At 45.4% G+C, this 27926-nt stretch overlaps 1 protein-coding gene across 1 annotated transcript; it reads left to right on the top strand.

Moving 5' to 3' along the window:
- The first annotated feature begins 4755 nt into the window (after positions 1-4755).
- BRF2 (BRF2 RNA polymerase III transcription initiation factor subunit) lies at positions 4756-19912 on the top strand. Its single transcript, XM_056569230.1, has 4 exons — positions 4756-5012; positions 6521-6580; positions 14228-14549; positions 19125-19912. Exons 1-4 carry the CDS (start codon positions 4859-4861, stop codon positions 19777-19779), a joined length of 1191 nt encoding a protein of 396 aa, XP_056425205.1. The 5' UTR covers positions 4756-4858; the 3' UTR covers positions 19780-19912.
- The last annotated feature ends 8014 nt before the right edge of the window (positions 19913-27926 follow it).

Below are 27926 nucleotides of genomic sequence, written 5' to 3'. Positions count from 1 at the left end.
AGTGTTGAGGTAGGCAGCTGTATAGAGGAATCACAGCGTGTATCCACCTGCGCTGTCTGTATTACTGAAAGACATTGTACATCTCCTAGACATCATGTGGTGCTCCTTACACAATGACTGCGGGAGAGAAGACATATACCGTAGATAACCTCATCTGTGACGCCTTAGATAGGAATCCCGCCTGACCTCGCCTTGCCTCATTACCGCAATAACAATCTTATAATTATTTCTCCCAAACAAGCTGAGCTTTATTTTCTTAGTTATGAGTATGGTGCAAAAACGTTCTGCGGCTATAAGTCTATTAGCCATGTGCTTACTTATCCACGTGAGATAGATAAAATAAGATCGTTTTGTGGATTAAATATTTCCTGCAATTCCAATGGAACGTGATCAATCTGGGAAGAGGAAAAATACTTACCGTATATACTCGAGTATAAGCCGACCCGAATATAAGCCGAGGCCCCTAATTTCACCCCAAAAACCCAGGAAAAGTTATTGACTCGACTATAAGCCTAGGGTGGGAAATACATCATCCCCCCCATGTAATCATCCAGACCAGATCATTAACACCTCCCCCCTTCATCATCACCGCCTGTCAATCCCTTCATCAGTGTAGACCTCCAGATGTTGTAAAACTACAACTCCCAGCATGCCCGGACAGCCATCGGCTAAAGTGTGCCAAGAAGGTAGGATGGATCAATGCCTTCCCACATTTAAAATTGTCATCAATTTTTAATAGCAAATTAAAGGAAGGAGACGGGGAAGGGAAGGTACAGAAAATAAAAAAGGAAAAGCAGGGTAACCAAAAATACAACGCTGTGGGCAAAATCTTCAGTCAACAGAAATAAACAAATCTGGGTTATCACAGTATGCAAATAATACATTCGGTGCTATAGATAGATCAGGTCATCACAGAGTGGAAACAAGAAAAAGCAATTACCACCTGAAAGAAAATGGGAGGAGTAGACAGGGATGTGAAGAGGAAGGCAACACCCCGAATAGGAGGACAATGTCCTATAAAGATCAGAACTGGTGAGATCAATCCATACTTTCTAAAGGAGTTTATGTTGTATTGAATGTTTGTCGGAGTCTGCTAAAAGTTCCTCCATGCGGTGTAGATATCGCCGCAATGGATCCTATGCCTTTATGCTGTTTATGCCAAATTCTGACCCTGCCCTGTGAATGTCGCAACTGGAAACAAGACTTATCAGATCAGGCGACATTCTTCCAGGGTTCCATTGTCCAATTTTGGTGAGCCTGTGCATATTGTAGCCTCGATTTCCTGTTCTTAGCTGATAAGAGTGGCCCTGGCGTGCTCTTCTGCTACTGTAGCCCATCTGCATTGAGGTTGGACATGTTATGCATTCAGAGATGGTATTCTACATACCTTGGTTGTAATGAGTGCTTATTTAAGTTACTGTTGCCTTTCTATCATTTTGAACCAGTCTGCTCATTCTCCTCGGACTTCTGACATTAACTAGACATTTTCATCCACACAACTGCCGCTCAATGGATATTTTCTCCTTTTCAGACCATTCTCTATAAACCCTAGAAGTGTAGGAAAATCCTAGTAGATCAGCAGTTTCTGCAATACTCAGCCCGTCTGGCACCAGCAAGATGCCACATTCAAAGTCACTTACATCCCCTTTCTTCCTCATTCTGATATTTGGTTTGAACTTGAACAGATGTACCTGATGATTTGCAATGCTTGTAGGCCTAGTAGCACCCTCGGCACTGTGGGCCGCTGCTTTGGCAGTGCTGCTGCCCACGTGTTGTGTGACGGCAAAGGGGGCTTCGCTCCTGTTTGCTATTTTCACGTTAGTATTCCTTTTTGTTATTGAGGCCGGCTGGTCTCTGAGCTCTGTTTTGCATTATGGTCTACATCATGGCACTGTAGCTTCTGCTTGGTTGCGTTAGACAGGCTCTTGTATGCCTGGTTTTGTCGACAAGGGCAGTAGTGTGAAAGGTATAGAGGGGATTGTGGACACCCTGTCACTGGGAGACCCGCTGAGATATTAAACTTAGGCGGTACCAAAGAAGATTGCCAGTGGTTATAGTGAGTCTTGCATGTGACTAAGCCCAAGGAGGAATGGATGCCTCAAAAATATCTAATGCCATGTAAGCGGATGCTAGAATCAAGGTCGAGGTCCAGCAACTGGGTATTTCATAGCAATACCTCTGTAAGAGCCAGAACCTAAGAACTAGGCAGACTGCAGAGGAAGACATAATGTGAAGACCCCCAGAAACCAACCTACTGAAATCCAAGCAATGGCTAGACTTGAGTTAGTCCATCTCTTAACCTCAATAAAAGAGGGTATCCCTTCCCTGAAAAAACAGAGTACATTGAGGTCTCTAGCAGAGGTATCCCAAGTATAGTAGGACCCACAACTTTGACCAGACTGTTTGCAGTGCTCTGACATGTACCCCATAGAGATACATGGAGGGGGTGTGCCAAGGGGGGAGAAACATGGAGGGGTGTGCGGGGGTCGAAACGGCCGCTTCCTGCAACCTCCCGGAGCCCCGTGCAGTAGACAGTGGGGGTTTCCAGCGCTCGGCCCACGACCCTCCCCCCCCGCGCAATCTATAACTTACCCTCTATCCTTTGGAACAGTTGCTATACATGTAAGCTTTCTTTGGAGATTGACAAAGGTCGGGACTTTAGCAATTTAGAGTCTTTAGGATAATATGCGCTGTTCCACTGGATTTAGGGGATTTAGTTGCAGTCCAGTAGACACGCTAGCTTTAGTGGGGAGTAGTTTAGAACTCACGGTTTTAGTTCCGCTGAGGCCGGTAGGTTTTCAGGCCTAGTGTGTCTTTGCAAGTTGCACAGATCCGTCCTGCTAGTTCGGCATCCACGAGAGCAGCAACCCAAGAGAGCGATAATTGGCTACAACTCCCTTATATGGGCAGTGGCTGGACTAGTGCTAATTGGTTCAATACTTGTGTCAATCACCATTACAAAGGATTATGAGTAACACGTGACCCAAGGACCTCCAAAGGTCCTCCAACATACCATAGAGGATATTAACATGGTCACATGACCGAAGGTCCTGCGACGCTAAACAAAGTAAGTACTATACATTATTACTAAATATATACATGTATTAACATTATAGAATTAGAGTAGAGAAGAGGCGACTAGGGGCTGTCCCACCTAGGGGACCCTGCCTGAGCGTAGTTACTCTGACTTTGGGGACCACCACACTAGGTACGGTATGCAATACAGTACCGGGACACCACATATATTTAAGTGTAACCCTCCCCTTGAAAGCATGAAATGCACTTAACACATGGCTTTCATGCGCATTCTGAAAAAACTCTGACATACCCTGTGAGCATAAGGTAATTACTTCAAAGCATCACCACACCTGTCCTAAGGCTGTGTGTGGTATTGTAGCTCAGTTTCATTGAAGTGAATGGAGCCAAGTTGTAATACTACTTGCAACCTGAGGACAGGTGTGGTGCTGTTTTTGGAAGAAATTTGCTCTGTTTTTCTATTCCTAGATAACCCCTTTTAACTAAAAACCTATCTGCTGCCTGGTAGGGCTATAAAATAATAAACTATGCTGTACTTACCTCATCTAGTCCCAATCTTGTGTCATTTTTGTGGACCACATCAGAAACTTCTCTTCTGGTGATGCATACTTAGCTGGTCTTTTGAAATGGCAGTTAGTACGCACACGCAGCCACTTTTTAGTGTTTTTTTTTTATATATTTTTTTTTTTTTTAGTTTATAGCTATTTCTTTTTAAAAAAAAATGGGAAAAGGGGATTACTTTTTTCTTAAATTTTTGACACTTTTTAAGTCCCCCTAGCCTGGGGGCTTGTACATGCAATCTCTTGGTCGCTTGCACAGTAAACTGCAATTCTATTAGATTGCAATGTACTGTCATTTCTGTCATCTCCTAGTATAGCCTGCCTATGCCAGCCTGTAACCAAGATCTAACATGGCACCTATAAATGCCCGTGGCTGTCATCACAACCATCGGCACCTCGCGATTAGAGGTTTAGCACCTGTAACCCCTTAGATGTCACGGATGGCGGGTGTCAGCTGCAGTGGGCTCAGCTCCTGATGTGACATGCCTATAGGTCATTTGGTGAGAAGAGAATAATCTGGTCCCAACTCTATATTAGCCAAACCAGAAATCAGCTACAAAGATCGACACTAAAGGACCCACTCATCTGTGTATTATACCAACCGGTCGCCCATTATTTCGATGAGTGCGGCTGCGTAAAGCTCCTCTTTTGAAAACTGCGCAGAATTGATATAGAAAGCATATTAGAAAATTATATAGCTTTTTTTATTATGCAACAGTATTGTCAAACTACAACTCCCATCATTCCCCGACAGTCGAAGGCTGTCAGGGCATGATGGGAGTTGTAGTTTGCAACCATAGAGCCTGGAAACCAGATATTCCTATACTGGTTTGTATTTGTATATGGATTGTATTATACTACTACTAAGCGGTAAAACATAGCAACACAGCGACACCTAGCGTCTCGAAATGGAATTGCCGTCTACTTTGCCCCGGTAAAATTGTGCCCGAAAAATTTATAATTCACGTTTTATATACAGAGCTTCCTAATTATTTATGTCAAGTTACTGCAACTCGATAACTTAATTCTTATCACACTATCACCCGAAGAGCTGAGAGTAGGAAGTGACGCATTATGTATGTGGAGAAAGAAAAGTGTCTTCGATTTTCGGCCTCGGTAGCCATTTTTCTGAAGCCAACTGCAATAGGGGGAAGCGGAATAGGCGGCGACAAAATGGCGGGTGTTTAAGGGACACATCAGGAAGTATAAGTAAATGGGAACTTTGTTACCTTGGTGATCGGTACATCCCCCCCAGTGTAAAGATGTCGGATGGTAGGAGATGTCCGGAGTGTGGCTCCGGCGACATTGTGGAAGACTCGCACTACTCCCAGGAGCAGCTGGTGTGTGCGGACTGCGGGGTGGTGGTGACGGAGGGCCGGCTGACCAACACACAGGCCGAGGAGAGCTACCAGCAAGGTGACACTTTAGACGTTTCTTCATTTTTTTTTTTTTTAAGTTAATAAAGTTTTGGACTTCAATAGGCAGAAGGGCGATACCAAATACAGTATGTATTTTTATCTTTTTATTTGAAAAATGGGGGTGGGTTGTTTTAAACTTTTATCATGTGAGAGGGTTTTTATTTATTTATTTTGTCTCTGAACTGTTGACCTCCAGATGTGGCAAAACTACAACACCCAGCATGCTGGGAGTTGTAGTTTTGCAGCATCTGAAGGCTCACAGTTTGGAGACTATGGAGGAGATATATGAAACCTGTACAGAGGAAAAGGTGCTGAGTTGCCCATAGCAACCAATCAGATCGCTTCTTTCATTTTTCAGCGGCCTTTTCAAAAATGAAAGAAGCGATCTGATTGGGCAACTTTTCCCCTGGACAGGTTTTGATCAATCTCCCCCTATTCCCCTAGGACAGTGTTTCCCAACCTGGGTTCCTCCAGCTGCTGCAAAACTAAAACTCCTAGCATGCCCGGACAGCCTTTGGCTGTCCGGGCATGCTGGGAGTTGTAGTTTTGCGACAGCTGGAGGCACCCTGGTTGGGAAACACTGTCCTAGGGTGATTTGTATGAGCAATTGTTTGATTGCTTATACAGATCAATGCAGGACATATGTCCTAATCTATGACAGTATTTTCCAAACTGTGTCGTACGTATAGTCAGGAAGGGGTGCTTTTCTTAGCCAGCAGTATGCTGTAATTCCACAAGCTCATGCTTTGCATCCTAAGGGCACGTTCCCACTTGGCGTATACGCAGCAGATTTCAACTTTGCGCAAAAGCTGCAGAAGCAGCGGGAAAAATGCTTTTGGAGGTGGAGCCGTGCGTCAGTCACACTGACACACGGCCCTGCCTCAAAAACTCACTGCACACACAGAGGGCTGCTGCCAGAAAGCCCTGTGGGAATGGTGAGTGAGGGATATGCAGCGTATCTTCTGCTGCTTCTGCAGATTTTGCGCAGCGTGAAATACGCTGTGTATACGCCAAGTGGGAACGTGCCCTAACAGAGGGAAAGGCTTTAGTACCAAACCTTCACAGCTTCCTCCACATTCTTCTTACCCTTCTCCCTCACTTCTGGTCTCGGCTCACTAAGCCCTTGGCTTCCATGACGAGCCATTACCAGTGAACGGGCAGTTCTGAGCATTCTCATTGGCCAATGCACAAAACGTATGTTCTGTATGGCTGAATCCCATGAATCAATAGCAATACAGGTTGCAGAGCTGACAAAAACCTAAGCGACCTAAGTCGCCATGGCGACCTGGCACCTGGGATTTGTCAAGCCCCGGTCTAGGCAAAAAAGAAAGTTTCCCCCTCAACTTTATTAGAGGCTTGTTTTAGAGACCCAGCGGTTGTCTCGGAATAAGAGCACTGATTAGAAAACATGAAGATGTGGGCAAATATGTTTTGCACTTTCTCTTTGAAGTCATTTCTTTTTCCTTTGTATGAAGTTTTTCAAATTATTTTTTTTTTTTTTTACAGCGGTGAGGTTTACAGAAAGCACTGGGCAGAATGAGTCAATCAGCCGAACGAAACTTCGAGGTAAGTCCCATGTGTCGGTCATATTTATTATTGTGGTGTCTGCAGAATTCTTAGCATTATGCACCAACAGTTTTTAGCCTTTTGTACGTGCACAGGGATTTGTTTTTGCGTGTGCATATAGGCTGGTTACACATTGGTGTATTATATGCACATTTCTGCTACCACATTATAGATGCAAGTCCCATCCTGACTTGATGACTGTGTGGTAGCCCTTGGGGGGTGTATGGTAGGGATGGTAGGATGTTGGTATATGAGGGGTTAATATTAACCCAGTCACTCGTGACGCCAGGGTGAGGGCTAGTATGCTGAATCTATGTTCCGGCCTATCGCCGCCCTTCCCAGAAGCGATAGGTGCAATGAAATGACTGAAGGTCCACAAGCAGATTTAACTTGAACTTCAATAACTTTACTGCAGTGCTTGCAATATCCAATACGTAATAAGTCTCTTTATACAGTTCTTTGGTTCCTTAGCGATTGGTAGAAGTTGCGGACCTTGCATAAGACCTATAGTCTGTGAATTTACATGCTGAAATAACACTATATACATTATTTTATAGATAAATTAGTAATCTTTACACTATAATGGAGGCGACTAGGGGCGAACTGACCAATAAAGACTACTAAGTCCTAGGGACTCTGGCTATGGGGACCCAAGATAAACAAGTACCGTGTGAAATGCGGTACTGGGATACCACAACTGGAACTGACAGCCATTAGTTTAAGTCATCAGACTCATGGACAAACTGGATATTTGCATATAATACAGGGGAATTTTTCATATAAAAGGTGGATTTCTACACAAAGATAAAGATTGGACATGTATATTAGGAAATAAAATGTCTGCCTTTATTTTGTGGGTCTCGAGTGGTCTCGTGGCAAAGTTACAGAAATTCGATTCGTCATGAAACTCGCGGCTCGGCATCTGCTGACTTCAGCCTGCATAAATTAGTTCCCCCCCCCCTGTGCTTCATTTACCCTTAGTGATCCCCCCTGTGCCTAATTTCCCCTTGTGCCTCATCATTCCCCCCCCCAGATTATCTGTGTCTTATGATTGTCCTTCACCATGATTTTTCTCCCCTGCTTTTTTATTTTTTATTTTATTTGACCTCGACTGGCCGCGCTCCAGCAGGCTCTGGTTCAGACTCTGGGGCTTCCGGGGCTGCATGGCCAGTAATGGATTGAAAGTATACCGAGTGATGATCCCTGCCGGTGTAATGAGAAATTCTGTGTCTTGACAAGTTCTGTGTCCCGATCAGGTGATGAAAGTGCTGAGCACTTTCATCAGCTGATCGGGACACAGAACTTGTCAAGACACAGAATTTGTCATTACACCGGCTCCTCTTCTCCCACCGCAGCTGCACGGAATGACGAGTGACGTCCCTGACGCCACACAGAAGAGTCGGCAGGGATCGTCACTCGGCACACTTTGAAGGCTTTACTAGCCACGAAGCCCCGAAAGACCCACAGCCTGAATCTGAGCCTGCCAGAGCGCGGCTAGGTGAGGTTAAATTTACAAATAAGCAGGAGAGAAAAGCCGGCGAAAAGGGGGAGGGCAATGATAGGTGTAATCCGCGCTGCAGCAGCTGCCGCTGGTCACTGTTTTAAAGTTGCGGCGGCCAAGCTGCTGATCTTTTATCAAGCAGCCAGGGCTGTGGCCACTTTCAATCAGTGACCGGCAGATTTATTGGCGTATAACACGCAGGCAGGGTTTTTGCCTATAATTGTAGTTTTAAAAGTGCGTGTTATACGCCGATAAATACGGTAATAAAAAATCAAACAAAATGAAGCCAGCTCACCCCGCCTAGGACAGCAGAGCACGGATCCAGGTGCTGGACGGCACCAGCAGATAGCAGGAAAACAAGGAAGGACGGATCCAGCTCAATGCAGGTAAAATCCAGTTTAATCCATAGGACAAGGAAGGAACAAGTAACACGTTTCAAGCGCTATGCGCGCTCTTAGTCATACAACTAGTGCATGGTACATGTCGGTTTATATCGATCACAGGTCAGGTGACCAGCGGGAATTAACCCCTTACAAATAGAGAGACGATGTAATCAAAAAAACATTCCAAGTATCAAGAAAACACATCAATTTAGATACAATAATAAATGCAAAAGAAAATAGTGTCTCAGCAAATAGGATATGGTCCACACATGAAGAAAGGATGACAAACAAGAGAAACATAATTAAATAAACAAATACGCTGTAATATGAATAAACGCCAGGATGCCATTCTTCACTATTAAATATATTTATTATTGATATCTTTATATGTCCCCTGTGTTGCTTACCAATAAACATGTTTTTATTCAATTATATTTGCACAAAGGCTTTATTTACTGACACTCCATAGATATCAATTCATACCTGGCTTATTTTTGGTCCATTCATATTACAGCGTATTTGTTTGTTTATTTAATTATGTTTCTCTTGTTTGTCATCCTTTCTTCATGTGTGGATCCTATTTGCTGAGACACTATTTTCTTTTGCATTTATTATTGTATCTAAATTGATGTGTTTTCTTGATACTTGGAATGTTTTTTTGATTACATCGTCTCTCTATTTGTAAGGGGTTAATTCCCGCCGGTCACCTGACCTGTGATCGACCGGAATTGCCTCACTGCTTATATAAACCGACATGTACCATGCACTAGTTGTATGACTAAGAGCGCGCATAGCGCTTGAAATGCGTTACTTGTTCCTTCCTTGTCCTATGGATTAAACTTGATTTTACCTGCATTGAGCTGGATCCGTCCTTCCTTGTTTTCCCGGTCATAAAAAAAAAAATGATCTAAAAGTTTTATATATGCAAATGTAGTATCTAAAAAATGTACAGATGACGGCGCAAAAAATGAGCCCTCATACCACCCTATATACGGAAAAATGAAAAAGTTATAAGCGGTCAAACTAGAGCAATTTTAGATTACTGATTTTGTACAAAAAGCTTTAGATTTTTTTTTTAAGTGGTACAAAAATATAAAAGTATCTATCCATGGGTATCATTGTAATCGTATTGACCCTCAGAATAAAGAACAAATGTCATTTTTACTGTAAATTGTACAGTGTGAAAACGCACCCCTCCAAAATGTGCAATATTTTGGTTTTCATTTAAATTTCCTCCCTAAAAAAAAAAAAGTTGGGTCCCCCGTACATTTTATGGTAAAATGAGGTTTCATTACAAACTACAATTGGTTACGCAAAAAAAACACTCTTATATGGGTCTGTAGATGGAAATATAAAAGTTATGGAATTTAGAAGGCGAGGAGGGAAAAAAGAAAAAGCAAAAATAAAATTGGGCTTGGTCATTAAGGTGAAAATGGGCTTGGTCATTAAGGGGTTAAAGGGGTACTCCGGTGGAAAACTTTATTTTTCTTTTTTTATTTATTTACCGTATTTATCGGGGTATACCACGCACCGGCCTATAACACGCACCCTCATTTTACCAAGGATATTTGGGTAAAAAAAGTTTTTTACCCAAATATCCATGGTAAAATGAGGGTGCGTGTGTGCGCGTGTATACCCCGATACAACCCCAGGAAAGGCAGGGGAGAGAGGCCATCGCTGCCCGCTTCTCTCCCCCTGCCTTTCCTGGGGTCTAGAGCCCTGCTGCCGGCCCTTCTCTGCCCCTGGCTATCGGCGCCGCTGCCCGTTCTGTCCCCCTGACTATCGGTGCCGGTGCCCCATTGCCGGCGCCGACAGCCAGGGGGAGAGAAGGGGCAGCGGCACCCATTGCCGGTGCCGCTGCCCCATTGCCTCCCCCATCCCTGGTGGCATAATTACCTGGGTCGGGTCCGCGCTGCTGCAGGCCTCCGGCGTGCGTCCCCTGCGTCGTTGCTATGCACGGCGCGGCGCACTGACATCATGCGCCGCTCCGCTCCGTGCATAGCAACGACGCAGGGGACGCATGCCGGAGGCCTGCAGCAGCGCAGACCTGACCCCGGCAACAGGTAATTATGCCACCAGGGATGGGGGGAGGCAACAGGGCAGCGGCGCCGGCAATGGGTGCCGCTGCCCCTTCTCTCCCCCTGGCTATCGGCGCCGGCAATGGGGCGCCGGCACCGATAGTCAGGGGGACAGAACGGGCAGCGGCGCCGATAGCCAGGGGGAGAGAAGGGCTGGCAGCAGGGCTCTAGACCCCAGGAAAGGCAGGGGGAGACAAGCGGGCAGCGACGGCCTCTCTCCCCCTGCCTTTCCTGGGGGTGTATCGGCGTATAACACGCACACAGACTTTAGGCTAAAAATTTTTAGGCAAAAAATATTTTTTAGGCTAAAAATACGCCGATAAATACGGTATTTATTTATTTTTATTTTTTTAATCAACTGGTGCCAGAAATTTAAACAGATTTGTAAATGATTTCTATAAAAAAAAATCTTAATCCTTCCAGTACTTATTAGCTGCTGAATACTACAGAGAAAATTTTCTTTTTGGAACACAGTGCTCTCTGCTGATATCTGTTCATTTTAGGAACTGTCCGGAGCAGCATATGTTTGCTATGGGACTTTTCTCCTACTCTGGACAGTTCTTAAAATAGACAGAGATGTCAGCAGAGAGCACTGTGGTCATGATGTCAGCAGAGAGCACTGTGGTCATGATGTCAGCAGATAGCTCTGTGTTCCGAAAAGAAAGGAATTTCCTCTGTAGTATTCAGCAGCTAATAAGTACTGGAAGGATTAATATTTTTTAATAGAAATAATTTACACATTTGTTTAACTTTCTGGCACCAGTTGATGATGATAAAAAAAGTTTTCCACTGGAGTACCCCTTTAACCCCTTCACGATGAGCGACTTACATGTACGGCGCAGCGAAGTGTCACTTGGTGCGCGGCGACGTACATGTACGTCGCGGGGTTCCGGGAGCGCCGCGTCACCGGTAGCGGTGATCGGACCGGGAGGACTGCTGTTATCTAACAGCAGGCATCCCGACACATCGCCGAGCGCAAATCGCAGGTCAATTCAGACCTGCGATCTGCGCGATTACGGGTCATACGGGTCACTGGTGACCCGGAAAATAAGAGGGATCGGGGGGTGTCCGAGACACCCTCGATCCCCCTGAAGGGATAGGAGTTTGCTGGCAGGGGTGCCACCCCTCCTATCCCTGCTATTGGTCGGCCGAGCGACCAACCAATAGCAGACAGGGGGAGGGGGGGTTAAAGTTCGGTTCCCCCGCTTTGCCCACCTGTCGGTGTCCGGGCAAAACGGGGGAACCGTCCAGGGAAGGTCGGCACCGAAGGTCCCTACCTGGATCCCCGTTCGCGATCCTCCCCCACGTGCGGCGGCGGCAGCAATACTTCCGGGTCCTGCTAGGTGAGTTGTTGCCTAGCAACATCCGGAGGGCCACAGTTTACAGTGGTCTCTAAACCGTGGCCCTCCAGATGTTGCAAAACTACAACTCCCAGCATGCCCAGACAGCTGTTTGCTGTGTGGGCATGCTGGGACTTGTAGTTTTGCAATATTTAGAGGGGTTCAGGTTGTAGATCACTAAGTGGTCTCAAACTGTAGCCCTCCAGATGTTGCAAAACTACAACTCGCAGCATGCCCAGACAGCAGTTTGCTGTCTGGGCATGCTGCGAGTTGTAGTTTTGCAACATCTGGAGGGCCACAGTTTTGAGACCACTGGACAGTGATTTACAACCTGAACCCCTCTAAATCTTGCAAAACTACAACTCCCAGCATTCAGGAACAGCATAAGGCTGTCTTGGCATGCTGGGAGTTGTACTTGCGTGCCTCCAGCCATTGCATAACTACATCTCCCAGCATGCCCTTCCGCAATCAGTACATGCTGGGAGTTGTAGTTTTGCAATAGCTGGAGGCACACTGGTTGGAAAATACTGAGTTAGGTCATAGAACCTAACTCAAGGTTTTCCAGCCAGTGTGCCTCCAGCTGTTGCAAAACTACAACTCCCAGCATGCATGGTCTGTCAGTGCATGCTGGGAGTTGTAGTTTTGACCCCCCCCCCCCCCCCCCCTCCCGTGTGAATGTACAGGCTACATTCACACTGGCGGCAGATTACAGTGAGTTCCCCGCTACAAACTTGAGCTGCGGGAAATTTTTCGCCGCAGCTCAAACTCCTGGCGGGAGACTCGGTGTAATCCGCCGCCAGTGTGAATGTAACCTAAAAACACTACACTACACTAACATAAAATAAAGAGTAAAACACTACATATACACACGTAAAATTGGGTCTACAAGAACATGCGAGTGTAAAAAATGAAGATTTTGAATTTTCTCCTTCACTTTGCTGCTTTTCCTGTGAAACACCTAAAGGGTTAAAACATTTACTGAATGTCATTTTGAATACTTTGGGGGTGCAGTTTTTATAATGGGGTAATTTATGGGGTATTTCTAATATGAAGACCCTTCAAATCCACTTCAAACCTGAACTGGTCCCTGAAAAATTGCGAGTTTGAAAATTTTGTGAAAAATTTGAAAATTGCTGCTGAACTTTAAAGCCCTCTGGTGTCTTCCAAAAGTAAAAACTCATCAATTTTATGATGCAATCATAAAGTAGACATATTATATATGTGAATCCAAAAAAAAAATTATTTGGAATATCCATTTACCTTACAAGCAGAGAGCTTCAAAGTTAGAAAAATGCTACATTTTACATTTTTGCATCAAATTTGGGAATTTTTCACCAAGAAAGGATGCAAGTTACCACAAAAATTTACCACTATGTTAAAGTAGAATATGTCACGAAAAAAGTCTCAGAATCAGAATAACTAAAAGCATTCCAGAGTTATTAATGTTTAAAGTGACCGTGGTCAGATGTGCAAAAAAGGGCTTCGTCCTAGAGGCGAAAATGGGCTCTGTCCTTAAGGGGTTAAGGTGCTCCAGTGGGCTGGAATAGGTGGATACAGTCCTAGGAAAGTCTCCTAGGACTGTATTCACCTTTTCTAGCCCACCGGAGCACCTGAAAGCTGAACTAATTTATGCAGGAAAAGTCGGCAAACACAGAGCTATGAGGTTCATGATGAATCGAATGTCTGTATCTTTGCTAATCTCTAAAAATAAGTATATGTGCGGGACTGAATGCAGTCACTCATAGGCAATATTTCCCAATGTAAACATCAGAGTTAGAGCTCGAATGTGACCAATGTGGTGGGAGACAGCTGTAAACATGTCAGATGTAGGCCAAAAGGACGCTGTGCCATGGGGGCGAGATTTGCACCATGCTTCGCAAATTCATTTGTAGACTCGTTCGAGTGAAAAACCTTTTATATGAGCACCCCTTATTCAATCAATGTATATTCTTTTAACATTTTATGGATTACAATTCCTTTATCTGGAAAGGTGATAGAACTGAACCAAATACGTTCTCGGCAGATTTAATTAAGAAGAATTTGGGATTACAAATCATACTTTTTGAGAAGTTTCACTGTGTGTATAGTTTTATAATCTTATTTTATACATGCAAACATATGATTGATAAAGGTAAGTGGTATAAGTAGATCCGACGTTTCATATAAATATACTTACTGTTGAAATGCCACTTTCATTTACACTAATGCACTTTTTTGAGATTTTAGATGTGATAGTTATTGTGACTTTTCTTTGGGATGCCATTAGAGATTTAAGAAGTTCAGTAGTGGGGCTTCTGCTTATTAAAGTAGTATCGGCCTTATGTGATCTTTCTTCTTCCCATCAGGAATTGTGCGGGTCAGGAATCTCTGTAGAGTTCTCAGACTTCCGGACACCTTTGCGGATACTGCAGTTTCCTATTATGAAAGAGCTTTCTACCTCCCAGTGTTCCACTTTGCCAGACAGGAGAAGAAGGAGGCAGTCATGGGGTGCTGTGTATACATAACATGTAGACAGCATCGCTGGCCTCTCACTATAGGCACCATCTCCACCATTCTTTACTCCAAGTATGAGATCCTCAGCAGCGCGTTCACAGAACTGGTTCAAGCATTGAAGCTGGATGTGCCATCAATGAGCCTTCAGGATCTGGCCAAAAGTCATTGCTCCAGGTAATGGAAGAAAGATGGTGGGAGATTTCATAGTCCACGGAGTGAAAACTATAGAGCAAAACTGTCAGGTGATTTATGGTGCATTATTGGCGAGGAATGGGCAGAAAAACTAAAAGGAGTACCGTATAAGCCGACCCGAATATAAGCCGAGGCCCGTAATTTCACCCCAAAATCCCAGGAAAAGTTATTGACTCGAGTATAAGCCTAGGGTGGGAAATACATCATCCCCCCCCACCCTGTCATCATCCAGACCCCCGTCATGAACACCCTCATCATCATCACCCGGTCATCATCCCCCTTCATCATCACCGCCTGTCATCATCCCACCCCCCCCCCCCCCCTGTCATCATCCCACACCCCCCCTTCATCATCCCGTTGTCATCATCACCACATGTCATCAGCCCCCCCCCCCCTTCATCATCATCACCGCTTGATGTCAATGTCTGATACAGTGGTCTTCAACCTGCGGACCTCCAGATGTTTCAGAACTACAACTCCCAGCAAGCCCGGGCAGCCATCGGCTGTCCGGGCTTGCTGTGAGTTGTAGTTTTGAAACATCTGGAGGTCTGCAGGTTGAAGACTACTGCGACCTTCGACATCATCCAGCCCCCCCCACCCTCTCACCCCCTTTAGTTTTATACTCCCCTCCGCTCGGCGGGACGTTGGGTGCGCTGGTCCGGTGCTGCAGGACTGTCCAGTGGGATAGTCGTTCCGGGCTGTCCATCTTCACTGGGGGGGCCTCTTCTCCGGGCCCGGAATAGAGGCGTTGCCTTGACGACGCAGAAGGACGTTTCTAATGAACGTCCCTGTGCGTCGTCGTCAACGCAACGTGACTATTCCGGGGCCGGGCCCGAAGCGCGGACAAGAGGGGCCCCCCCCCCCCCCCCCCGGTGAAGATGGACAGCCCGGAACGACTATCCCACCGGACAACCTCCCCACCAGACAGTCCTGCAGCATCGGACCAGCACACCCTAACGTCCCGCCGAGCGGAGGTGAGTACGAAACTAAAGGGGGTGGGGGGTCTGGATGATGTCGAAGGCCGCAGTGCTCTTCAACCTGCGGACCTCCAGAGGTTTCAAAACTACAACTCCCAGCAAGCCCGGGCAGCCGATGGCTGCCTGGGCTTGCTGGGAGTTGTAGTTTTGAAACTTCTGGAGGTCCGCAGGTGGAAGACCACTGAGGGTGGAGAGTTCACTCGAATATAAGCCGAGGGGAGTGTTTTCAGCACGAAAAATTGTGCTGAAAAACTCTGCTTATACTCTAGTATATACAGTAGGTTTACAATGAATTGGTTCCACACAGGACAAACTCAGGAGAGATTCTTGCCTTATTTAGTTGGGTATGAGACACAACTACTCATGAAGGCCTTGGAATCATAGGAGGATGCTGTCTGTCATCACTGTCTATAACCACTGGGGTGTAAGAGGGAAGAAACAGACCAAGGAATGAACTTGGAAAGTCTAGTGCAGTTGGGTGGGGTTCATGTCATTTGTTGATAAAATGTAATTAGTTTTAAAGGGGAGGGGGATAGTTGAAATGTATATTTACAGAAATATCAAATGTATGTATATATATATATATATATATTTTTTTTTTTGAAGTTGTAGCAGTTTGAAACAAACACTTTTTATTAATATATTTATTTTTCACTATGAAGGATACCTAATGATGTATTTTTTGAGTTTGGGACATTACAGATGTGGCAATACCAAATGGCCCTGATTTACTAATGTCAACCCGACTCTTTTTCTCGCGTTGTGCGACCAAATTTGTGTCGCATAGCCCATGCGACACTTTGAGCGACACAATTTCCCGACACACAATACCATTGTTTTTTTTAAACCCGTCAAACTGGGCGTGGTTAGCTGGAAAAGGGGGTGTTCCCGATAAAAAAAAAAGGAAAAAACACTCTGGGGGGTATTTATCAAAGGATTTAGACTGGTTTTTCCTGTCTAAATTTGTCGCACAGAAAGTCGCGACTTTTTTGCGACTTTTGCTCTAGAGGATTTTTAGAACATGATGCATTCTAGTCTATTTTAGACGGAAAAATGCATTGGTGCTGAATTTATCAAAAGCGACTTTTCAGTGACAAGTCGCATTGGCTGAAAGTGCGCTGAAATGTCAGAACATGCTGGAGCAGGTTTAAATACAGTCTAAAGCGTAGATCACAAAGTCTGTGCACAGAATTTATCAAGAACCGTGCGCCTTTTGATAAATTAGGTGCACAATAGACCAGACTAACCCTCTGTAGTTTGGTCTATATTGATGCGAGACATAGACAGCTTTGATAAATCTCCCCCTCTGAGTATGATGGAAAAACTCACAGGAAAACATGTGAATTTTGCTTTACCAAAACCTGACAGCTTTCTGAGACCCAATCCGATTAGAAGTTATTAAGCAGGGGAGCAGGCGGCATGCTCCACAACCTTGCGATGTACAGTGTACTTTTACTTTCATTTTTAAATTCCCCGCCAGGAACCCTGAATGGCCAGTACTGAGGAGCCATTGAGGGCTCCCGACTGGGTTTTCAAACAGAATCGCTGCGGTGGGGAAAGATGTATAGAATCCTTGGGGGGGGGGGGGGGGGGGTGGTATATGGCTGGCCCCCGCAGCGCTTCTATATATCTTGTCCCCTGCTGTGCTATATAAGTCTTGCTCCCCGCAGCGCATTTATATAGGTATTGTCCCCTGCAGCGCAATCATATGCCCCCCCGCAATGCATGTGTATATATATTCCCGCCCCCTGCAGCGCTATCATAAGCCCCTGGCAGCACTATGAATGAAAAGTATTCTATTAGCAGTGCATCTGGCAGGGAAGCCAGTTGTCCTGATGCGCTGCTGAAAGAATACTTGTCATTCATAGCGCTGCGGAGGCATATGATTATAGAAGCGCTGTGGGGGCCAGACATATGCCGTTGCAGCGCCATGAAAGACAAATATTCTTTCAGCAGCGCATCGGGCCGGCTGGCATCCAAGCCAGATGTGCTGCTGTTAGAATACTTTTTGTTTACAGTACTTCCTGGGGTGTATGATAGCGCTGCGGGGGGAAAATATATATACACATGCGCTGCGGGAGACAACACCAATGGAAATGCGCTACGGGGGGCAAGACTTATATAGCGCTGCAGGGGGCAAGATATATTTCCCCTCCTATTTGAAAACCCCGTCGGGAGCCGGAATGGCTCCTCAGAACCGGCCATTCAGGGCTCCCAGCAGAGAATTGAAAAATGAAAGTAAAAGTACACTGTACATCGCTGGGGAGGAGCATGTCGCCCGCTCCCCTGCTTAATAACTTCTGATTGGGTCTCAGAAGTGAGACCTGGTGCGATCAATCCCTCAGCCCCTGTACTACTGCCCCCAACATGGAACAGACCCTGTTAGTAGTACAAGCACTAATGTAGTCTGAATTTAGAGACAGACAGCTGTGTGAATGCAGCCTTTCAACAGGTTACATTTGTACAACTTTTTTTAAATTCTTAATCTGTTCTGTGTGTTTTGCTTCTTACTTTTCTATCTTTAATTGGATGTTTCTGTAATTATCTTGGCAGTACTGCCTGTCAGAGCAGAATACATTTTGTGCGACAGATTTAAACCCGTGCGACACACAAAAAAAAAAAAAAAAAAGACGGGCGACAGATTAGTAAATCGGGGGGTGGGGGGGAAAGAGTAAAAAGGAATAACACTCCACATTAAACACTCTGGTGATAGTAAATCAGGGCCAATATGTTTAGGTCACAAGCACATCCGTGGCAGACTGTAGCTGCCATGGAAACACCTTGGAAGCCTTACATCGTTTCCTGGGCTGCTGATGAGGGAGCCCCTCTGTGCCGTTACATGCCATAGGCATGTTTTGACCACGGCATGTAACAAGTTAAACTTCAAGGAACATGGGGCCCTGACTGTCATACTGACAGCTCAGTTTCTTGTTCTTGGCACGGGAGACCTTGGCCTGGCCAAAAGCCGCTTAGTGTCTGCTGTAAAAACATGTATGGGTGGTGCTAAGGGGTTAAAATTGGAGAACAGCATAACTCCTTTTGTAGAAAGAGCTCCTTCCTCTGATGCAGACTTAATGTACATACATGATAGCGCTGGTTTAAATCACTGAAAAGTGCACCAAAAACAGGACATGTCACAAAAAAAGGGAGGGATTATAGGAAATGTTTGTGGACGGCACAATACACAGGGTTTATACAAGTCACATGGAAGAAGTTATCTGCCCAATTTCAATCCCAGGACCCCAGTTGTACTGGAAGCTGTGGATGTAGACACCAAAAATTTAATTTCTCCTGTTTTAATCTCACATAGACCTAGGGGGAAAGTTGGCCAGTTGACCAGTTGCCCATAGCAACCAATCAAATTGCTTTTTCAACTTTTCAGAGAACTTTTTAAAAATTAAGTGATCTGATTGGTTGCTATGGGCAATTGGTCCATTTATCCTCTGCACAGGCTTTGATAAATCTCCCCCATAGATCTTCAATAGTTTAGACCTTGGGGTGATGTCACATGATGATTTTACAATGGCTTTGTCATGTACATTAAAAACATTCACTTCTCCATATTTTTATTATTTTGCAGTTTCCGGTTATTCCAAAACTGCCCGTCTGCTCCAGAGGAATATGTAGAGAATCTGGAGAAAGTATTGGAGCGGACCTCACGAATACTGGAGTTAGCCAGCGAGACATGGCTGATCACTGGACGTCACCCTATTCCTATAGTAACAGCCGCTGCCTATCTATCTTGGCAGTCCCTCAAACCTGTCCAACGGCTCTCATGTACTTTTTCTAAGTTTTGCAAGTGGTCTGAAACAGAATTGCCTTCTCCAGCCATAAAACGCTTGAAAGAACTCAAAGAGAACTGCTTAAAACTGGCCTCACAGCTGCCCTGGCTGAGGATGATGACTGTCAATGAAAAGAAGGTGGTCTATCATTTGGATGACATTCTAAAGCATCGGGGTTATCTTCTCAGGAAGGCTCTGGAAGCTGCTGAGATGTTGACCTCGGAGTCAGAAGAACCCAACTCTTCTGATCAAGAGATTCCTAATGCACTCTTTCTTCCGCCATGCATGACCAATCCAAAGAAGAGACCACATTCTTTAGCTTTTCCCAATGAACTCCAAAACATTACCGGAGATGAAGACATTTTGGACAGTGAGATAGAGCAGTACCTGAGGACACCAGCTGAGGTGGCTTGCATTCTGCAGGTACAGGCTCAACTTGATACGGATAAGTAAATCTTCACCATTTGTCAAGACTTTTAAATTTATAGTTATATACAGGGTGGGCCATTTATATGGATACACCTTAATAAAATGGGAATGGTTAGTGATGTTAACTTCCTGTTTGTGGCACATTAGTATATGTGAGGGGGGAAACTTTTCAAGATGGGTGGTGACCATGGTGGCCATTTTGAATTCATCTTTTGTTTCCTCAATAGGAAGAGGGTCATGTGACACATCAAACGTATTGGAAATTTCACAAGAAAAACAAAGTTATGTTATAACCAAGCACATCATTATTATTTCATGAGTTATTTACAAGTTTCTGACCACTTATAAAATGTGTCCAATGTGCTGCCCATTGTGTTGGATTGTCGATGCAACCCTCTTCTCCCACTCTTCACACACTGATAGCAACACCGCAGGAGAAATGCTAGCACAGGCTTCCAGTATCCGTAGTTTCAGGTGCTGCACATCTCGTATCTTCACAGCATAGACAATTGCCTTCAGATGACCCTAAAGATAAGTCTATGGGGGTCAGATTGTGAGACCTTGGGGGCCATTCAACTGGCCCACGACGACCAATCCACTTTCCAGGAAACTGTTCATCTAGGAATGCTCGGACCTCACACATAATGTGGTGGTGCACCATCTTGCTGGAAAAACTCAGGGAACGTGCCAGCTTCAGTGCATAAAGAGGGAAACACGTCATCATGTAGCAATTTCACATATCCAGTGGTCTTGAGGTTTCCATTGATGAAGAATGGCCCCACTATCTTTGTGCCCCATATATCACACCATAACATCAATTTTTGTGTTCCAACAGTCTTGGAGGGATCTATCCAATGTGGGTTAGTATCAGACCAATAGCGGTGGTTTTGTTTGTTAACTTCACCATTCACATAAAAGTTTTCCTCATCACTGAACAAAATCTTCTGCGTAAACTGAGGGTCCTGTTCCAATTTTTGTTTTGCCCATTCTGCAGCACCTGAAACTACGGATACTGGAAGCTTGTGCTAGCATTTCTCCTGCGGTGTATATAGTAGTATATAGAATGGTATACGGATACTGGAAGCCTGTGCTAGCATTTCTCCTGCGGTGTTGCTATCAGTGTGTGAAGAGTGGGAGAAGAGGGTTACATTGACAATCCAACACAATGGGCAGCACATTGAACATATTTTATAAGTGGTCAGAAACTTGTAAATAACTCATGAAATAATAAAGTTACATTAAAACCAAGCACATCATTGTTTTTCTTGTGAAATTCCAAATAAGTTTGACGTGTCACATGACCCTCTTCCTATTGAAAAAAAGAAAGATGGATTAAAAACGGCCGACTTCAAAATGACCACCATGGTCACCACCCATCTTGAAAAGTTTCCCCCCCTCACATATACTAATGTGCCACACACAGGAAGTTAATATCACCAACCATTCCCATTTTATTAAGGTGTATCCATATAAATGGCCCACCCTGTACATTTATTAATCACTTAAAGGACAACTGTAGTGGTCAAAAATCCCTGCCCAAATGTTCCCCAAACAAAAGTTATACAATTCTGTCTATTAGTCCTATTTACCTATATGCAGCCGTTTCCGAGATATTAGAGTTGCCAGCATAGCCCAGTAGTCCTGCATCCGTCCCCTATTCATTACATTGCAGCCGCCATCTTGGGGACGGAGATCTCTTCCTCCCAGCAGTGTTTGTGCTCCCCCTAGCCTCTGTCAGCTCCTCCCTCTTATGCATATGCATGAGCGGGTGCTTTCTGAGGCAGCCATAGGCTCATCCTCAGAAACGCCCCTATCTGTAAGATTCAAGCAGGGGGAGAATGAGGACATCCACAGCTCCTCCCCCCTCCCCTGCTCTGTCTACATAGGACCTCACTTATCACCGGGAGGATTCAAGTTTTCATGGGGGAAACACAGAGCAAACCACAGAGCAGGGAGGGGAGGACATGTGTGTGAAGGAGACATATTACACTGCACGGGCTGGTGGTGTATACAGGGAATAAATATCATACTGGAGATGATTCTGTGTGTGAGAGGGGGGGGACTACTGAATGACACATGCTGGGAGTTGTAGTCCCTGTTATGTGTGTGTGTATGCCAGTGTTTCCCAACCAGGGAATGCTGGGAGTAGTAGTTTTGCAACATCTGGAGGCACCCTGGTTGGGAAACACTGGTGTATGAACTACAACTCCCAGGAGATTACAGAGATACAATAGAGGTGTTGGTGACATACAACTCCCAGGAGATTACAGAGATACAATACAGGTGTTGGTGAACTACAACCCCCAGGAAACTACAGAGATACAATATAGGTGTTGGTGAACTACAACTCCCAGGAGACTACAGAGATACAATATAGGTGTTGGTGAACTACAACACCCAGGAGACTACAGAGATACAATAGAGGTGTTGGTGAACTACAACTCCCAGGAGACTACAGAGATACAATAGAGGTGTTGGTGAACTACAACTCCCAGGAGTCTCCTGATACTGTAGAGGTGTTGGTGAACTACAACTCCTTTATACACTCAAACAGCAGAAAGCTGTCACGGCATGCTTGGATGTATAGTCTTACAACAGCTGGAGTCACCTCTGCAACTCCAAGCATGCACATACAGCAGAAAGCTGACAGGGCATGCTGGGATTTGTAGTCTTGCAACAGCTGGAGGCACCACTGGAATTCCCAGCATGCCCGAACAGCATATAAAATAACTGTGCATGCTTGGAGTTGTAGTTGTGAAAAAGATGGAGGGACCCCTATCAGGACAGTTTTATAGACAAACAATTATGTTTTTTTACCATTTTTACTTTCACTATCCACTCTCCAGTGTCCACACTACAGTGAGCACGGAGGCAGCTGCTTCATCACTGGACAGGAGCCAGCATGGGGAGGGGGAGATGAGCAGAAGGGGAGGGTATATGCATAGGGGAGGGAGATGTGGGCGTTACAATATAATAATTTGCTCGGTGGGGGGGATAGAACAGGGGGAGGGCAGCAGCTTACAGGAAGTAAGCACAAGGCATGATGGGAGATGTAGTTTTATTTTCACTTCTCCTCCGTAATTCGTGTGCTGATAACGGGAGAACGACTGGGCCAATTTTGATGGGGGAGACATCGTTGGAAAGGTCTTTCAAAGACCTATTAAATGAGGTAAAAAAAAAGTTGTTTTGCCCAGCACTGCAGATGTCCTTTATATTTCAAAAGGCGAAAATTTATTGACAAGAAAATCAAACGTGTGTACAAACAATAAAGAAAAGTAATCAATCAACTTGAAGTAGCAATAAGGGCAACAAAAATAAGAGAAAAATGAATAAATACAGATATATAAATCCAAGGTCCAGAGAGGGTGGGGGGGGGGGGGGGTTTATTAAGGAAGTAAGGCACAATAAATCAACTGTAATGGGGAAATAAGCCAGCACAACAAGGGGAGAGCTGGGTAAGTCACCAGAAAAAATGGAGTTTATGACAACTCACAAAGACCGATAATAAGGCATATCAGCTGCATGGGTAGATGAGATCCAAGGGCCCCAACCTTATCAAAGTGTCACAATGAGGGATGAGCGAATCGAATCTGAAGAATCCGAATTCCTTACGAATTTCAGGAAAAATTCACTTTGCAATGAATCCGAATATCGCCGTAATTTGATCGCACAAATCACTTTATTAAACTCTTATTTAGTGCGGTCCAGGCTCTAGGGAATCTAAAAGGGCGGATCCACCTATGAGGACATGGGGCAAGGAACTCTGGGTAGGCGGTATGACCCTGAATCGCATGCAGCCTAGCAGCAGCCATCCAGCCACCCCGGTGATGTCATGCCTATATAGTTGGCAGCCATCATGTGGCCAGTCGCATCAGCGTTTTATTTCCGAGATAGCGTTTCATTTCAGGGAGAGAGAGAGCAGTGTGTGTGTGTTGCACAGAAAAACAGCTTCACAGCAGCGATTCACCACAAACCCAAATCACTGCATAAAAGCACTGACAGAGAGAGAAAGTACACTTTTGGGTTATACACAACGACTCCACTGCTGCAGTGGTGTACAGCAACTCTAAAGCTTATAGGGACCAGTTAGGCAGAGCAGTAAAAGCCATTGTCACCTGCTATTAGTGCCTAATAATACTGTACTGGGTTCTACTACACAGCGATTCTGTACTGCTGCAGTTTGTTGTATAACAACTGTAAAGCTTAGGGTGAGCATGAAAAGCCATAGTCACCTGATTACAGTGCCTAATACAGTGGTTCTTAGCCTGGGTCCGATCAAACCCCAGGGGTTCGGTGAGTCAGTCCCGGGGGTTCGGTGGGGGAGGTCGCAACAGGACAGGCAAACCAAGCAATTGCTTGGGGCCCCGAGCAGAGCCCACGTTTGCCCGTCCGGTAGCGACGGGGCAATTCCCCCCCCCCATCACTATTAACTCCCTGCGGCCCCACGTTAAGCTTAAAAATGCAGGGCCGCCGGGACATAGCGCACGCCGGGAAGTCACTGATGTCCCGTGCGTGCGCCCATGGAAACGAAGGCGCCGAGGACCGGAGGATAGAGAAGGAGGTAGACTCACACTGGCCAGCTTGGTAAGTGACCGGCGGCATGTCATCTTCGGTGCTCCGACCATCGGTCCCGAGACCTACTGCTATAGCCTAGCCGGAGCGGTGGTCGGAGCACTGAAGTGGGCAGTACACAGGCATACATCCTCCAGCCATACACTGTATATGGCTGGAGGCTGTATGTTTGTGGGGGAACACTGCCTACATCAGTGGTCTTCAACCTGTGTGTGGACCTCCAGATGTTGGCTGTCCGGGGATGCTGGGAGTTGTAGTTTTGCAACATCTGGAGGTCCGCAGGTTGAAGACCACTGGCCTGCCTAATGTGGGGGGAACACTGCCTGCCTAATGTGGGGGAACTCTGCCATTGTTGCGAAAATGACATTAGAGTGGCACTTGCCAAGGTAAAGCCGCGCATTTCTGAACTGGTCTCTGAAAGAACACGGCAGAAGTCACACTGATTTGCAGTAAATATTCATTATGTTTTCGAGTGAAAATTATGTTTTCATGGTCTTGTTCTTAATGGTTTTGTTCATTTTGTGCACCTATGTATAAATATGTACTTTAAATATATACATCCTATGTTTTGAATAAATCATTTTATTTTTCCAATTAAGAGGGGTTCGGTGAATGCGCATATGAAACTGGTGTGGGGTTCAGTACATCCAACAAGGTTAAGAACCACTGGCCTAATACATTATGTAGCAGAGCTTATTGTCCTCCAATAAGTGTAACCTGTGCGTACATAGGTGGTGTACATTTCCCCCCCCCCCCCAGAAAAACTAATTTGGCAATAGTTACTGTGAAAGGCCAGCCAAAGCTACACCCTTGTTTCTGTACAGTTAAACAGTTTTAAGATGAGCGTATTGTTCAGCTCTCATAAGTGTAGGTACACCTACGTGGTGTACGTTTTTTTTTTTTTTTTTTCTGAAAAACTAATTTGGACCTAGTTACTGTGAAATGCCAGACAAAGTTACACACTTATTTCTGTAGTCTAATATAGTTTTAAGCATAGAGCATATTGGAGCGCATTGTCCTCCTCTCATAAGTGTAACATATACGCACTTAGCTGGTGTATAAGTATGTCAGCCAGAGAAGTGCCAGGACGTGCACAGAGGAGTGGCAGAGGCCTAAATTCATCAGAGGCAGGCAGAGGTCACAGCAGAGTAGGGGTGTGTGGCAGCAGGAGATGCAACGAGAGTTCTTAGTTCCCGGTGTCAGCTAGCAGTCGTCTCTCACCCAGCAGCTGTGATTGATTGGTTCACTCAGTCAACCACTTCATCCCAAGTGACGTCCGACACCCCCAGTCAACAGTCGGTAGGTTCCTCAGACTCAACCCTCAGCTGGCATGGGCCTCATGCTGCTGCTGCCACCTCCAGAGTCTGTCATTGTGCCGTCATATGGACTCATGCTGATGTTGCCACCTCCAGGCTCTGTCATTGTGCTGCTATATGGTCTCCTCATGCTGATGCTGCCACCTCCAGGCTCTGTCATTATGCTGCTATATGGTCTCCTCATGCTGATGCTGCCACCTCCAGGCTCTCTTTGTGCCGCCATATGGTCTCCTCATGTTGATGCTGCCACTAGAGATGAGCGAACTTACAGTAAATTTAATTCGTAACAAACTTCTCGGCTCTGCAGTTGATGACTTATCCTGCATAAATTAGTTCAGCTTTCAGGTGCTCCGGTGGGCTGGAAAAGGTGGATACAGTCCTAGGAGACTCTTTCCTAGGAATGTATCCACCTTTTCCAGCCCACCGGAGCACCTGAAAGCTGAACTAATTTACACAGGCTAAAGTCAGCAACTGCTGAGCCGATAAGTTTGTGACAAATCAAATTTACTGTAAGTTCGCTCATCTCTAGCTGCCACCTCCAGGCTCTGTCATTGTGCTGCTATATGGTCTCCTCATGCTGCTACCTCCAGGCTCTCTCATTGTGCTTCCATGGATACTGCAAAACATAATTAAGGTTGTGGTCCCAAGTTACAGAAGTTCCTCCGCATTAGACCACAAGGAAGTATTGAGGATATGCATTAGCTCAAACTTAACTTTTCTTAGATTTCAAAAAAATTGGATCCTAACAAAACACCATATGCCACCTACACCACCAAGTATTGATTCAATGCAATGACCTCTAAAAGGTGGAAGGGAACAACGTATTGTCCATTGTAGCAGGTGGGGGTAAAAACTTCCCCTGTAAGGCCCTTCTCTCAATATCACTATTAATTCCCTTCTTGGCAAGTGTTACTTGCCCTAAGAAGGACATCACCACTCAGGCACCTCCCTATTTCCACCTAAAAACACTGCTATTTCCTAGGGTTTTTAGTTAGAAATAGGGAGAGGCACCTGTGTGGGGCTGTCCTTTTTAGGGCGAGTAACACTTCAATGTCAACCAGTGGCAGCTCATACGTGACACCTGACGTTTGCTCAGGCCCTTTTGAGGAAGCCACGTTATTAGTCACCAGGATTACCGGATGAACGACGTCCTTCCACTACTTCATATCCTTCAACACGTGTTGGAACTGATGACTGGTAAGGGCACTGGAGACATGGGGGGATATTGATCAAAGGATTTAGACTGTTTTTCCTGTCTAAATTTGTCGCACAGAAAGTCGCAGTCTAAATATGTGCGACTTTTCTGCGACTTTTCTCTAGAGGATTTTTAGAACATGATTCATGCTAGTCTATTTTAGACGGAAATGCATTGGAAAATGCATTGGTGCTGAATTTATCAAAAGCGACTTTTCAGCGACAAGTCGCATCGGCTGAAAGTACGCCAAAATGTCAGACCATACTGAAGCAGGTTTAAATACAGTCTAAAGCATAGATCTCAAAGTCTGTGCACAGAATTTATCAAGAGCCGTGCGCCATTTAATAAATTAGGCGCACAATAGACCAGCCAAACACTCTGTAGTTTGGTCTAAATTGATGCGGGACATAGACAGCTTTGATAAATATCCCCCATGGTGCCTAAATCTCGAGGCCACATGAGCCCTGTGGGAGCTCAACAGGAGGGGGAGGGGGGGGACAGTGGAGCACAGTCAAGGTTTTGCGAAATGGGTGGTTTTTAGTCAGGAGCAGGCTGTGGAGCTACAGGGTGATGAGGAAGAGGACCCAGGCACACCGTGGCCATGTGGTTGTTTTCTCATGCTGCTGGAACATTAAATGAAACTTTATCTTAAACTAGTTTAAATCTTCAATAAAAATGTTCCAAAATATCTTAAATCTTTTCGATTGTGAGGCCCTATGGTCTCGTCAGGCTGTTGCCACCTCCAGGCTGGGTCATTCTGCCACATTCTGGTCTCCTCATGCTGCTGGCACATTAACCCCTTAAGGACACAGGGCGTATCCATACGCCCCCCTTTCCAAGTCCTTAAGGACACAGGGCGTATGGATACGCCCTGCGCATTTCCGGCTCCAGCCGCTAGCTGGAGCGGAGCCGGATGCCTGCTGAAATCGTTCAGCAGGCATCCCGGCATATCGCCCAGGGGGGTCATTATGTCCCCCCATGTCGGCGATTGCCGCAGATTGCTGGACAATTCAGTCCAGCGGTCTGCGGCGGATTCCGAGTCAATCGGGTCTCCAGTGACCCGGAATTACTGGCTGATCGGGGCCATC

This window comes from Hyla sarda, chromosome 4 (assembly GCF_029499605.1).
Source record: "Hyla sarda isolate aHylSar1 chromosome 4, aHylSar1.hap1, whole genome shotgun sequence".
Classification (NCBI taxonomy): domain Eukaryota; kingdom Metazoa; phylum Chordata; class Amphibia; order Anura; family Hylidae; genus Hyla; species Hyla sarda.
This window is presented reverse-complemented; position numbering and strand designations above follow the sequence as displayed.